The sequence below is a fragment of the Lissotriton helveticus genome, chromosome 7 (assembly GCF_964261635.1).
Source record: "Lissotriton helveticus chromosome 7, aLisHel1.1, whole genome shotgun sequence".
Taxonomy (NCBI): Eukaryota; Metazoa; Chordata; class Amphibia; order Caudata; family Salamandridae; genus Lissotriton; species Lissotriton helveticus.
The window spans coordinates 1,288,109,676-1,288,125,821 of record NC_136068.1 but is presented as its reverse complement, the minus strand read 5'-3'; the positions used below and the strand labels follow the sequence as shown (position 1 = coordinate 1,288,125,821).

The 16,146-nt window shown below is 44.3% G+C and overlaps 1 protein-coding gene across 3 annotated transcripts in view; it reads right to left on the bottom strand.

Annotated features, from left to right (window-relative positions):
* Window positions 1-16,146, bottom strand: part of LLGL2 (LLGL scribble cell polarity complex component 2) — an 876,878-nt gene that overhangs the window by 21,119 nt on the left and 839,613 nt on the right. For all 3 annotated transcript variants that reach the window (XM_078654529.1, XM_078654530.1, XM_078654531.1), the window contains one exon: window positions 13,475-13,536. In XM_078654529.1, coding sequence (XP_078510655.1) covers window positions 13,475-13,536 — 62 coding nt within the window. The remainder of the gene's footprint in view (window positions 1-13,474; window positions 13,537-16,146) is intronic.

Sequence of the window (16,146 nt, the reverse complement as noted above, 5' to 3'; positions counted from 1 at the left end):
AGTGGGTCTTTTTTTCCCCTTTTGTCCCACCCTCTTTGGCTCCGCTACCATCTCTTCACCCAACTATTACATCACTTTAACCTTTGTTTTTTTCAGTGAGTGCGAAATATATATATATATACATATACACACACACACACACACACACACACACACACACACACACACACACACACACACATATATATATATATATATGGAATATGCTACTTACCAGTATGCATCTGTTCTTGGCATAGAGGGCTGCAGAGTGGTACATTTATGAATAGATCGCCATCTGGTGTTGGGCTCGGATGATTGCACTTGTTTTTCTCTTGGAGAAGTCTTTTGTCGTCACGAGACCGATGACTCCTCCTTTGGGTGCTAGTGCGCATGGGCATCGGCTCCATCCTTAGATTGTTTTGCCATAGTAGGGTTAGATGGAGTAGTGTAATAGAATACAGCAAGAGATGCCCATGTAAGTGTATCTAAATAAGATAGTGTTGGAACAGACACAGGTTTCCGGGGAGGCAGGGAGGGCATGTACCACTCTGCAGCCCTCTATGCCAAGAACAGATGCATACTGGTAAGTAGCATATTCCGTTCGAGGTATATGGGCTGCAGATGGTACATTTATGAATAGATTATACAGCAGTTACCTCCCTAGCGGTGGTCACCCGTGTCTGTTGCAACCGTTTGAAATAAAGTTTTTAATACAGCCTGGCCCACTCTGGCTTGTTGAGTTGCCTGCACATCAACACAGTAGTGTTTTGTGAAGGTATGTGGTGTAGACCAAGTTGCTGCTTTGCATATGTCATCTAGGGGAATGTTTTTTAAGAATGCCATAGATGCCCCTAGTTTACGTGTAGAATGAGCTCTAGGAGGAACAGTTAATGTTCTCTTTGCTTTTATGTAACATATTTGTATACATTTTACAATCCATCTGGCAATGCCTGCTTTAGAGATAGGATTGCCATTATGTGTTGGGGAAAACGCTACAAATAGTTGTTTTGTTTTCCTGAAAGTTTGTGTTCTTTCTATGTAGTACAATATTGCCCTTTTGACATCTAATGTATGTAAGGCCCTTTCTGCTACCGTCTGTGGTTTTGGGAAAAAGACTGGTAGTTCCACTGGTTGATTGATGTGAAATGCTGAAATTACTTTAGGCAAGAACTTTGGGTTTGTTCTAAGAACCACTTTATTCTGTTGTAACTGTAGGAATGGTTCTTGTATTGTCAATGCCTGTAATTCACTCACTCTCCTGAGGGAGGTAATGGCTATAAGGAAGGCCACCTTCCATGTAAGGAATTGTATTTCACACCTATGCATAGGTTCGAAAGGTGGTCCCATTAGTCTGGTGAGTACTATGTTGAGATTCCAGACCGGGGAAGGTGGCAATCTTGGTGGAATGACTCTTTTAAGGCCTTCCATGAAGGCTTTGATTGCTGGCACTCTAAACAGGGATAGATGTTGCCTGTTTTGTAGGTATGCTGCTATAGCTGCTAGATGTACTCTAATAGATGTGTAAGCAAGGTTACATTGCTGCAAGTGTAGTAAGTAGCAAATGATATTTTTTGTTGATGCGTCTAGAGGGTTGATGTTGTTACTGGTACAGTATACAGCAAACCTTTTACACTTTGCTGCATAGCATGCTCTGGTGGTAGGACGTCTTGCCTGCTTAATGATCTCCATACAGTTTGGAGGTAGATCTAAGTATCCAAATTCTAAGATCTCAGGAGTCAGATCGCTAGGTTCAGTTGTTTGGGATCTGGGTGCATTATTTCTCCATGGTTCTGTGTAAGGTGCATGGGTAAAATTCTTAGTTTTTGGTGTGGCACTTGTGAGAGTTTCAGGAGCGTGGTGAACCACGGTTGCCGTGCCCACGTGGGTGCTACTAGTATCATGGTCATTGAGTGTTGTTGCAGTTTTCGAACCACTAATGGAATTAGTGGGAGAGGGGGAAAAGCGTATGCAAATTTGTTGGACCAATTTATCCATAACGCATTGCCCTGCGACAGGTGGTGTTGGGTACCTGGATGCGAAGCTTTGGCATTTTGCGTTCTGGTGAGTGGCAAAGAGATCTATCTCTGGTTGTCCCCATCTTTGGAAGAATGGCTGCAGTATTTGGTCGTGCAGTTCCCATTCGTGTATTTGTTCTGACTGTCTGCTTAAGATGTCTGCTATCTGATTTTGAACTCCTGGTAGGTGTTCGGCTAATAGATAGATGTTTTGAGGAATGGCCCATCTCCAAATTTCCTGCGCTAGTCTGGAAAGTTGGAGAGAGTGCGTCCCCCCCTGTTTTTGAATATAATACATTGCTGTCATGTTGTCTGTTCTGATCAGGACTGCTTTGTTGAGAATGTGCATTTGAAAGGCTTTAATGCTAGGAACACTGCTAGTAGTTCTAGATGATTGATGTGCAGTCTTTTTTCCTGTACACTCCATCTTCCCTGTACTGTATATTTCTCCATATGCGCTCCCCATCCGGTGAGCGATGCATCCGCGGTTAGTATCACTTGTGGAATTGGTTCTAGGAATGACCGCCCTTTGGAAATGTTTGTTGTGTTCCACCACTTCAGAGAGTGGTGTGTGTGGTCGTCTACCAACACCAGATCTGTAATCTGTCCTTGAGCCCGATTCCACTGTCGCTAAGCATTCTTGCAGCGGACGCATTTGTAGTCTGGCATATGGTATTAGCAGTATGCAGGATGACATCATCCCTAATAGCTGCATGAACACTCGCGCTGTTAGTGAGTGTTGTGGTTGAAATCTTTGAATCAATGTAAGCATTGTTTGAATCCTGACTGGATTGGGGTATACTTTGGCTTTCTATGTGTCTATAGTAGCCCCTAGATATTGTTGAACCTTGTTGTAGGTGGGATTTTGTGTAGTTCACCGTAAACCCTAGCTGGTGCAGCAACTGAATTGTCTATTGTGTGTTTTGAAGACATTCTTCTTGTGACTTGGCCTTTATTAGCCAGTCGTCCAAGTAAGGGAAGACATGTATTTGTTGTCTTCTTAGGTGAGCTTCAACCACTGCTAGGCATTTTGTGAACACTCTTGGCGCTGTTGTGACCCCAAATGGAAGGACTTTGAATTGATAATGTTGTCCTTCTATAGCAAACCTGAGGTATTTCCTGTGGGCTTTGTGAATTGGGATATGAAAGTAAGCGTCTTTTAGATCCAGTGTAGAAAGAAAGTCCCCTTTCTTCAGTAAAGGAAGTACTTGTTGGAGCGTGACCATGTGGAAATGTTCCGAATTTATGTATGCATTGAGAGGTCTGAGGTCTAGTATTGGCCTTATCTGACACTACATTATAATCTTCCCATCGGTCTGCATCCTCTGGGACAGTGTCTTCATCGCCCCAAGGATGTTCCCCCTCTCCTATGTCACTTTCTACATCTGTTAGAGGTGTAGATGGGTGTGGTGTAAAAGGAATAGCTGGCAGAGTGTGAGGAAGAGGAGAAGAGGGTGTGTCTCTAGGTTGTGGAGAAAGGGGAGGAGTTGTATTTGTCCCCATTGTTCTCTTCTTAGGAGGAGGAGTTTTGTCATCCAACTGTTCATTCTTCCTCTTTTTAGGTAGTTTTGTCACTACCTTGCCAGTTTGTGGATCAATAAAGAAAGTCTTTTGTTTGGGATCTGTTTGATGCTCCTGTGTCGGTACCGAAGTTTTTGGTTCCGAAAGGTGCTTTTGCTTCTGACTGTCAATTTGTGTTTTCGGCACCGAGAGTTTATTCGAATCCGATATTTTCGGTGTCGAGGAAGTCTTCGACGTCGAAGCATGTTTCGGTTTCGTCATGGAATGTTTCGACTTCGAGCTTTCCTTTGTATGGAGCTTCGGTGTCGATGTCGAGGTAGGCCGTTTCTCGGATCCAACATGGTAGGAGGCCGAGTGTTTCGGTTTCGTTGCCGAGCCTGAAGGCGGGGCGTCGGAAACTTTTTTCGGTTGTCTGACCGGGCTCGAAGTCGGGGTCGACACCGAGCGGGGTTGGTTTTTTGGTAAAGGGACGTCGTCACTCACGGTTTGATGAACGTCGATTTCTTCGACGTCAGACTCGTCCGCTTCCGACCCCAACTCGTCCTCATCTTCTTCCTCCTCTTCGGGGTGCTGGGCCTTGAACAGCTCCGGGATTGGCTCTGACTGCATTCTCGACGCCTCGTGTCTTCGGGCTCGACGGTTTCTAATCGTCGACTTGGAGGAGAATGCCGCGCAGGCTTCACAGTCCCTGGATTCATGTTCAGGGGATAAGCAGAGGTTGCACACCTCGTGTAGGTCCTTGTGTGGGAACTTAGCACCACACGTTGGACATTTTTTGAATGGAGTCCTTTCCATGGACTCCGGGCTGGACTACGTCGAGATGGGCCTCCCGGTCTCGTCGACGTAGAAGTTGGAAATCTTGTTGTTGACGTCTAAGCGCGTCGAAATGGAAATGTACTCGCGCTCGATAACAATACCGTCGAATTGGAAAGGGAATACGCGCCGAAATATAACTTTTTTGTCGAAGTCGATCTGGAGCGCTTCGATCCTCATCCGAACCCGATGAGGGCTGCAGAGTGGTACATGCCCTCCCTGCCTCCCCGGAAACCTGTGTCTGTTCCAACACTATCTTATTTAGATACACTTACATGGGCATCTCTTGCTGTATTCTATTACACTACTCCATCTAACCCTACTATGGCAAAACAATCTAAGGATGGAGCCGATGCCCATGCGCACTAGCACCCAAAGGAGGAGTCATTGGTCTCGTGACGACAAAAGACTTCTCCAAGAGAAAAACAAGTGCAATCATCCGATCCCAACACCAGATGGCGATCTATTCATAAATGTACCATCTGCAGCCCATATGGCTCGAACATATATATATATATTCACTGAAAAAACCATAGGTTATAGACCATATATAGTTAGGAATTAGCATTTAAAAAACCTTATTTTACTCACACAAAACCATTGAAATTCCATATATAGTTAGTTGCACTAACTATATATCGCGCACCCGCAATCCACTGCTGATGATGTCACATATTACATCATTCATGACATGGTCAGTGACATCACTGATGACATCACTGATGACATCTCAAATGACATCACTGATGACATCATCCAGTGACTGTGTGTTTCTGAAAAGTTTAAATATGTTTTACATATTGAAGAATGAGTAGATGTAGAAGTGTCTGGATGAAGGATTTAGTAGGTGCGTGACTGAATGTATGAGTGAGTGATTAAATGTGTCTCACTGAGTGCATGGGTTAGTGACTAAACTGTCTTAATTTGTGCATCATTATGTCTGTTGTTTTGTAAACTGCTGCATGTGTTGGTCAGTAGCTATATGAGTAACTATATGGGTTATTGATTGATTGCCCAAGTATTTGTATGGGAGACTGAGTGTGTGTGTGGCTGGCTGGGAGGTGTGTGACTCTGTGCAGATCAATGTGTACTTGTATCAATGATTGTATAAGAGAGTAAGTATGTGTTAGTATATGTTTCAAAATGTAAGGTGCTCTATGTTTAACTGTATAGATTAGAAAATGGAAGTGTGATTGATTATTTACAGGACTAGGTGTGTGAGTAACTCCATGGATGAGTGACAGAGTGTGAGAGTCTGTATAGGTGTATGAGTGCATATGATAGTGTTGTAAAGATGAGTGATTGTATGTATGAATGATTGTATGGGTAAATGAGTGAATGTGTGTGTAAACATAGGAATCACTGAGTGCGTATGTAGTAACTAGTATTGGTGTGTCAATGGTTTCAAAAATTATACTCTGTATTTAACACTGGGTGTAACAGAGGTTATATTAAAGTGTGAGGAGATGCATTGTATTGTCACATGAATGATATCATCAGTGATGTGGTCATTGATGTCAAATGAGATGTCATCAGTGATGTCATCAGTGATGTCATTTGAGATGTCATCAGTGATGTCATTTGAGATGTCATCAGTGATGTCATCAGTGATGTCATTTGAGATGTCATCAGTGATGTCACTGACCATGTCATGAATGATGTAATATGTGACATCATCAGCAGTGGATTGCGGGTGCGCGATATATAGTTAGTGCAACTAACTATATATGGAATTTCAATGGTTTTGTGTGAGTAAAATAAGGTTTTTTAAATGCTAATTCCTAACTATATATGGTCTATAACCTATGGTTTTTTCAGTGAATTTTCAAGGTTTTGTAAATGCTAATTCCTAACTATATATGGTCTATAACCTATGGTTTTTTCAGTGAATTTCAATGGTTTTTTAATAGCAAATATCATAAGCTGTCGAATGTCAAGTACGTGGTAAGTGAAAACATTTTCGTGTTTATGCACACTGATCTGCTTTGAATGGTGCCCCCCCCCCTCATTTCTATTAGAGTACTCTCTCTTTGCACATAGTGACGGGTAGTTAACGCAGGCCTTTGCCCCCGTTGTAATACGTCGTGCCTGCTTCTCTCTCCATTTGATTGATTGTTATCCAAGTATTTACTGTTTTAGAATTGGTTCTCTTTGGTTCATTCTCTATTTACAAACAAACACAGAGTCGCAATACTCTGTTTAGTCTTTGCAGATAACGAAAAATCGTGTAAAAAAAAAAAGAAAAGGAATCGAGCAAAATCAGTAGGCCACTAATGGGATCTCTTTTTGACCTCGCTAAAATAGAAACATTAGGAACAACCCCTCATGACAAATACAAAACTAGTGAGATGAACTGAACTCCACACAATGATGGCTGCAAAACAGCTCGGCTCCGCCACCCACCCCGCCCAAAATAACGATAAAGAGCGGCTGCCATGATTGGTTGCGGAATGGCCACGACGGAGCTACGAAATGGTGCTGCTCTCATGCTAACCCCAGCTTCAGTCTGAAACATCCAGAAACACTGTAGACTACCAATTCGATCAGTTCCGGTAGCGCCCCAATGTAACCCGGTAGAGAAGAACTAGCCCTCCCCTCTTTGACTGATGGTTCTTGTTGCCTGTCCCTTCTGTTGTCATTTAACAGAACTATTTAGCCTGCTGAAAGGAGTTGTGTTCCGACCGCTGGTTGGTGGAGACATTTTGACTATATTCTGGACCTGCGTTGTCGCGTAATGCATCATATGACGCGCCGCGTTAGCGCATCCGGAAGTCATCCGGGGCGCGCAGCGCGTAACGTAAGCATAACAAGTCATGTGACTTGTTAATAAAACTTTTCATTGGTTCAGTTTACTTTTCTTATTCTAATGATGAAAGGCTTGGTCATATGACCTAAAAATTACGCTTTTTATTACTTCCGAACATTATTTTTTCTTAAATATATGTTATAATGTTCCAGGCTAATGTACTTTCCCGGAAAATTTACAACTGTCCTGCAAGTAAAATATATTCTTTTTTCGAGAAAAAGAGCGTTTCTTCGTCCCATGACGGAGCCGTTGAGCAAAAGAGGGTCGACCTGCTGTCTTAGTCGCCGATACGCCTGAATATGAGATTCTTATCGATCACTTTATGTTGCAGGAGTAGAAAACACAACAGCCCTTGACCATTTATCTTCACTGCGTTCCTTCGTATTATACCTTTTACCCTTCATGTAATTGGTCTGCTTTATTTCACTTGCCTTTTAATGATTCTAAAACAGTGACTATTATTAAAAACTTTACCAATGTATATACTACTACCATGTTTTCTTTTAAAAACCTTTATTGTGAAAATTTCATTATACAAATACGAGCCTATAACCACGTGGGCCGGCCACGGAGCAAACTGTAATCGTATATGATGAGTAGACATTTACACTGTAGAGGAACGTAACGGGCGGGCCATTAGGTTGCAAGAACTAAGGTGTCTAACAGTTACGGAATCGGTGGACGTACATTTTATAATTAAAATACGATAGGGCCAGTTACAATAAAATTATCTAGATATACATTTGCGGGCAAGTACCATGGGTGACGTTAATTCGAACTTTCAATAGTACAGTAATCAATAACACATCAGAACTTAATATCAATAGGGATGTCGAAATATTCAATCAATTCTCGTCCCCGCCCGCCATGTGCTTCAAAACTGCATACGTATCTCGTGATTTCAAGGTTCTGCAACCAGTACACAACAAGGAGTTACGAGTCCCATTTATTCCGGCGCCATTTTGGGCGAGGACGGGCAGGTCCAGGATATAGTCAAAATGTCTCTACCAACCATCGACTATGATGATGTTCATATGCTGTATTTATTAGAGTAACACTCATCTGTCCACATGAAATTAATTTGCCACAATCTAAACATGTCATTTTAATCTTTCCAAAGTTCTTCTAAATATTTGGGACCGTTTCCCTTGCCTCTGATGCTGTCAGTGCCACTTCTTTTATGAATGTACTAGCAGGTCAGGGGTTCTCCTCCAAATCTCTCTTTTATGCAGCACTATAATTAATTGGTGCCACCTCTCCATATGACGATGCATGGTATAGTTACCATAACTATATTTTTTTTCGGTTCCTCTGGAGAGTTCATCGTGGCAGATGAAGCGTGTAACGTACCGGGCATTTACCTTTTTTTTGCATGTACAGGAAAGGAAAAAAAAATCGAGCGTCCGAGTTCTAAGGTGTCCCTGGGCCATTTTAGTGGACCAGGCCCAAATCCAAAGAACAGGCCGCCATTTTGAGAGTCCTGTTGCAGCCGCCTGTCGCTGTAGCATCAAGAGCAGCCGAAACTCAGCTGAATGGCAACTGAAACGGTAAAGGGGCGCCCCACTACAGCAGACGAGCCTCCACCTAGGAAGGCCCGTTCACGCCGCCTCCCCCCCCCCCTTCGGGCACCCCACGCCGTTATTCGGAGCAGTATTGTAGGATGGCCACACCAGTGCGGCAACTTGCTAGACATCACCTCGGTGGTAACCGAATCTCAGCGCCTTGTGGTCTCTTCTATTCCAAAAATATTGTTGCGCTGCCTTTGGCCCCATTCGCACATCGGTCCGCTACTGCCGCCATCTCACAGGCCAACGGGGCGCCCCACGCCGACTTTAAGCATTGTAGGATGGCCACACCAGTGCACCTTACTAGACACCACCTGGGTGCCATCCGGATCTTGGCATCTCAGCGCCTTGTGGTGTCTTCTATTCAGAAAATATTCTTGCGCTACCTTTGCCCCATTCACACATCGGTCCGCTACTGACGCCATCTCAGAGGCTAATGGGGCGCCCCACGCCGAGTTTCAGCATTGTAGGATGACCACACCAGTACAGCAACTTGCTAGACATCACCTCGGTGCCATCCGGATCTCGGCGCCCCACTGCAGATGAAGTGCCTCTCAACTATGAAACCACCACGGTGACATCCGGATCTTGGCGCCTTGTGCTGGTTCCGGCCTATTCACACATCGGTCCGCTACTGACGCCATCTCACAGGCTAATGGGGCGCCCCACGCCGAGTTTCAGCATTGTAGGATGACCACACCAGTACAGCAACTTGCTAGACATCACCTCGGTGCCATCCGGATCTTGGCATCTCAACGCCTAGTGGTATCTTCCATACAGAAAATATTGTTGCGCTGCCTTTGGCCCCTTTCGCACATCGGTCCGCTACTGATGCCATCTCACAGGCCAACGGGGCGCCCCACGCCGACTTTTACCATTGTAGGATGGCCACACCAGTACCACAACTTGCTAGACACCACCTCGGTGCCATCCGAATCTTGGCATCTCAGCGCCTTGTGGTGTCTTCTAGTCAGAAAATATTGTTGCGCTGCCTTTGGCCCCATTCGCACATCGGTCCGCTACTGACGCCATCTCACAGGCCAACGGGGCGCCCCACGCCGACTTTCAACATTGTAGGATGGCCACATCAGTGCGGCAACTTACTAGACACCACCTCGGTGCCATCCGGATCTTGGCACGTTGTGCTGCCTTCGGCCTATTCGCACATCGGTCCGCTACTGACGCAAACTCACAGGCCAACGGGGCGCCCCACGCCGACTTTCAGCATTGTAGGATGGCCACACCAGTGCTGCAACTTGCTGGACACCACCTCGGTGCCATCCGGATCTTGGCGCGTTGTGTTGCCTTCGGCCTATTCGCACATCGGTCCGCTACTGACGCCGCCTCACGTGCCAACGTATTTTCTCCGCATTTTATACCCTATGCCGCATAACAGGTCATGTGACTTGTTTATAAAACTTTTCATTGGTTCATTTTACTTTTGGTTTCCTAATGATGGAAGGCTTGATCATATGACCTAAAAACAACACTTTTCATTGGATGAAAACTTTTTTTTTTTCCCAAACGATGAAAGCCCCACCTTGTTTCTGGATGTTTCAGACTGAAGCTGGCGTCAGCATGAGAGCACCACATCTCGTAGCTCCGTCGTGGTCATTCCGCGAGCAATCATGGCAGCCGCTCCCCACCAGAAGCCTACAGGAGTCGGGGGCCCCCAAAACTTTTGATGAATCCTCAAGGCGGAGGGGACGCTTTCGAGAATGGGGTCCAAGACCTAGCAGACAAGCGTCCGATTTCCAAGGTGTCCCAGGGCCATTTCAGTGGACCAGGCCCAAAAAGGAGACAGCCTGCCGCCATTTTGAGAGTCCTGTGACAGCCGCCTATCGCTGCACCGCAAGAGTGGGCGCAACTCAGCTGAATTGCGGCTTTTGACACAGTGGACCAAAAGCGGACGGAATGGCAACTGAAACGGTAAAGGGGCGCCCCACTACAACAGACGAGACTCCACCTGGAGAGGCCCGTTCACGACGCCTCCCCCGGGGCGCCCCACGCCGTTATTCGGAGCAGCATTGTAGGATACCAAAACCAGTGCGGCAACTTACTGGACATCACCTTGGTGCCATCGTTCTGCTGCCTTGGAACTATTCGCACAACAGTTTGCTACTGATGACCCACCCCCCGCGACGCCCCACGCCAGAAATCTGGACGTTGTGCTGCGTTAGGACTATTCGCACAGCCGACCGCTACTTCGTTGTTTTTCCCTAAAAATGTTTATATGTTATTACTGTTTTTGTTTTCTTGTATATATTTATAAGTTATTAAAGTTTTATAATCTTACTACTTTGTTGGAGTGCTATATATTTTTAATGTGACACATAATTGTAAAAACTTTGATGTACAAAGAGTCATCCCTGGAATCTTCCGCTTCAGGCTCGGTCCCCTCCCCAATCACAATACAGGATGGTTTTCAGATAATAGGAACGCGTCTGCTGTGACGGATCTCATCGAGTGTGGGCCTTGATCTACTATAACTCCTTTGAAGAGGGGTGATTCTTTACAGCTGGGGCCATAAACTACATCTGCAGGGCTAGCTGATACCCTAGGACCGGCCTGGACAATCGGACACAGAGGAAAAGGAGTGTCAGAGGGTGCGGTAGTGAATAGGGCGAAAGGGAGGTGTCGGGCGGGCACAGGGTGTGATTCTCAGGGAAGAGCAGCGCAGATGGGGGGTGGTTTATTACCCATGCATAAGACAGAGAGCGGGGGTAACCACTGCCTGGGGGAGATGCTTGCGAGGGTGGGGAGCCATGCTAAGGATCGACAGCGTGCACAGAGTGGGTCTGGTCAAGGCATCTGAAATGACTGCCGTGCACGACAAAAGTGTGGCATTTGAAAAAAGGCAAGATGGCGCAGACAATGTTTTTCAACACTTCCTGATTTCCTTCGAATCGAACGTTAACAGACGTTGGGGCATATTACCAAAGTTAAGCGATATTTATCCCTAACGATGCTTAGCAACGATTTTTTTACCGCTAAGCATCGTCAGAAATTATCGCAGATAAACCTTGCTATTATCAAGGTTTATCGCAAATACGATAAAAAACGACCGCAATGCATTAATATCGCTGAAAACTCAGCAATATTCATGCATTACCGAGCTAATGCTCTTAGCCATGTTATCCACCTCCCATTGGATAACATGGCTAAGAACTGCTCAGGGCAGGTGCTAGCTTTTGGAGATATTCGCGCTTATCGCGAATATTTCCAAAAGTTGATAATAGGAGATAGCGATGTTAGCGACTGTTTCCAGTCGCTAACATCTTGGCATGCCCACTTTGCATGTCATTAGTGATAAATATCACTCACATGCAAAGTGGGGCCCAAGATGGTCGCTATCTCCTACTAGCCGTCGCTAACTGGTGTTAGCAACAGCTAGGTAATACAGATATAATTTTATCTCCGCGAAGCGGAGCACTGTTACAGATATATATCTTGTTTTTGAACGTTAATTTCTCAGGCACATCGAGCTACCAGTCCCTACAATTTTGCCAAGTTTCGTGCAAATCCATTCAGCCGTTCGATTATTATTATTATTTTTTTTTTTTGCCCCGCGGGGCCCTTTTAAAACCTCCACATCAAACCTAGGGGGTCAGCGAGGATCTACTATGCCCCCTTATGGTCATTTGCCCCTTCGCTTTGGCCTCCTCTTGTCTCTCGATCCTACCGAGAGACAAGATGGCGGCCGCTACGGACTGTTTGGAATGTTCACAGACGCCGGAGAACCAATCAGCTTCGCTTCACAAAGCTCCGTACCGCGAAAAGTCCGCGAACCGGAGCGCTGCCCGGTCCGCTGTTACAGATATATATATTTTTTTGAACGTTAATTTCTCAAAATCCACTGGAGCACATATATTGAGACCTGGCAAAGGCACATCGGGCTACCAGTCCCTACAATTTTGCCAAGTTTCGTGCAAATCCATTCAGCCGTTCGGGCTAAAAGTGAGGCCAACCGCCCTATGGAAAACTCAATGTTAAAAACACGTTTTGGGACCCCCCTTTTTTCTCGGCCCCCCCCCTTGACAAACCCCCCCCCCAAATTTTCAAGGGCTGCTCAGAAACAAAATGTGCCATTTTCCTGAAAATTTCAGCCAATTCCGTCCACAAACGCCAAAGTTATTAGACATAGAATTTTCAAAAATCCCATAGAGAAAAAATCCTAACTATATATACCTACTGGCGACCGCCAGTAGGTAATATATATATATATATATATATATATATATATATACACATACATTTTTTACATATTACAATACAGCAAGGTTGCTTGACAGCTAAAACACAACGCAAATTGCTAATATGATTGGTGAATAAACACTTGAGTGAGTATATATTTTGAATATTTGTGTATTATATAGAATATGTAGTGTGCACCAAAACTAATTAAGTGATTTTGGGGACTTATGAAAACAAATTAATGGGTCTGTCATTTTTTCTTTCAATTTATGAATTTGAAACAGTTTTTAAAGTGTGAAATCGCTCACCAAACAAACCCTCTCTTCGACCTGCACACAAAAAGGAAGATGTATTGGCTATACGCCTGACTCAGCTCTCCCTCCACGAAAAAAATGATGTGCCTATGAGACACCTCATTACTCTTTCTCACTCTCCTATGACCTCACCCATAGCAAATTCCCATTATGTGTAGATGTGTACCGATCTCTGCACCTCCATCTCCACTCTCCACATTTAGCCTCAGTTCTCTGCTACAACAGAACCTATGTTCACCATCCCCTACCCCCTTCTTTACCAACCTGCTCCATTACTGAGCCGACTCTCTGCTAAGATCCTTCTGGAGTTTCGCTCTCCAAAGCTCCTACAAAAGAAAAAGGAACTTCTGTCACAGAACGGAAATTGCCATCTCAATAAAGCAGCCCGTTATACAGTGATGAATAAGAAAAATAATCAATCACAGAACATAAAAAAATAATCACATAACAAAAAGAATCTACTACAGAAAAAACACAATCACAAATGGAAAGACTTTGACTATTCACCACAGTAAGTACTGTACCCTGTGATGTCCAAACACTGAACACTACAAGGGCAGGAACAACTCAAGAGTGATGGTTCCACATGCTCACAATCTTACAGAACCTCCCTCATTAGAGTGTCTTTTTTTCCACCTTAGTGGTAATATATGAAGGCCCGGAAAGAGTTTAGAGGCCAGGTGGTGAAGGTTGTGGGTCACAGTCTGGAGAAAAGTTAGGGTTGAGAGTACAGGTGTTGTAAGAGCTATTTGCCTTTCCATCTCAGGCCTCTTACCCTCAATGCAGGAAAATACCCACCCACAAATTTTAGCTGGTGAGGCTGTAATGAGGAGTAACTCAGGTTGCTGATTTAGATAGGATGTTGTCTAGAACGTTCATCTCATGAGCAGTAGAAGCGAACTATACACAGCTCCATTTGTAAGGAGTCATAGCCATTGCATCAAAAGTGCTGTGGCTTAGAGAATTCAAAACTACATTGAGATCCTATATTGGGACATGTTTTGTGATAGACAGAACCACCTGCAAACGGCTCTCAAAGTTCCTCAAGGCAATCCAACTGTGGACAGAACAAAAACTAGGGGGCTGCCAGATATCCCATACACAAATCTACATTGATGCCCAAATTCGACAAAGAGGAGACAAACAAAAGGATCAAATCAATTGCTCATATCAGCAGATTGATTTTGCTTTTCAGGGCCATGTATCATAAGTATATTGTGTTTTCGTTACTCTTTACTAGTAGAAACAAAGAAAATAAGTTACTTACCTGTAACTACGGTTATCCAGTATTGTTATTTTTCATAGATTCACATGCCTGAATCATTACCCGTTGTCGAGATGGGGACCCCCATCTCGAAGACGGGGAATGATTCAGGCATGTGAATCTATGAAAGATCCCCAATGCTGGATAAAAGTTACTTACTTTCAGTGACTCCCTTTCTGGTGGATATGCTATGTAACAGCAGATTCATCACCTGTGTATATTCCCCAGGCATCAGATTGGATCTGGAAACTTTCAAGAAGTAGTCCTGCACACCTGTAGGTGGCATGATGTGGCTTCACACCAATATTGCTCCACTTTGGAAGTAATTAACTGAGCTGCATACAAGTTCCACACATGCAGGATTACATAAGCTCCCATCTCAGGCAGTACACGCCCTCAGACGCAGAGCCCATCTATAAATTGGCATGACTAGTGTGCAGATCTCTAAACTGGGAAAATGTTACATGGAAAAAGAGACCAGAATGGTGAGGCAGGTTGGTTGGTGAGGAATCTATAGTTAGGCTATTAACAAATATCAAAGATAAGTAACTTCTTCATATGATGAATACTTCTAACTGCAGATTCATCACCTTGTAAATAGATACCATAGCAGTACACCCTCAGGGGTGGGTCTGTAAACTAACTTAGATAAACAAAATCCTGTAGCACCAAGTAGGTATATTCCCCTTCTTGAGATACCTGGCTGTTGAGGCAGTACTTCTTCATGATTGTATGTATAGATGCCCATGTAGCTGCCTGACAACTGTCCACGACAGATCCTCCCCATAGTAGCGCTGCAATAGCAGTCTTAGCTGTGGTGAAATAAGCTCATAAGCCTCTGGGGGCTACTTCTTATCCAGAGTGCCGCAGATCTTTATGCAGGGAACAATCCATCGGGATTTGGTATGGTTTTGCACTGCTTTGCCTTTTTGTGCAAATCAAATGTTCCTTGGTGTGATATATATAAAAATGAAGTGCTCTTCTGGGATTTAAAAAAATGAGTTTCTCTTCCTACTTAGAGGTATGAGGTGGAGCAAAGAATGCCAGAAGGGTGATAGCATGCCTGACATGACAGGAGTGACCACTTTAGGTAGAAAGGAAGCTGGGGTTCTCGATACCAAGGTATGTATAAGGTAGGTTGAAAGAAAGAGCCTGTATCTCACTCACCTGCCTAGCCAATGTTATGACAATGAGAAAAACTGTTTACAACATCAACAGTCTTAATGTACAACTGACCAACAGCTCAAAAGGGATGTACATCAAAAGAGTGAGAATTAAATTAAAATATTAAATTAAAATACCAATGTGGCATCACAAAGCGCTGTAGTGGAAATAAATGCTGCAAACCTTAAAAAAATCTCATCACAACAGGTGATTCAAATAAACAAGACTGATCCGACAACCACAAAAACGCAGAAAGAGTAAACAAATAGCCCTTAACTGTGCCCAAAGCAAGTCATTACTGGGCCAGGGACAAAACACACAACAAGACTTCAGACAATTTTGCTTGAAGGAGATCAATTTGTTGGGTGCCGCACCATGCCACAAATTTGTCCCAACAACTGGCATACATTGATTCTGTAGATTTAGGCCTGGCTGCCAGAATGACATTAATGACCTCAAGAGGAAGGTTGAAATACGTCGACTGCTCCCACTCAATCTCCAGGTCTGG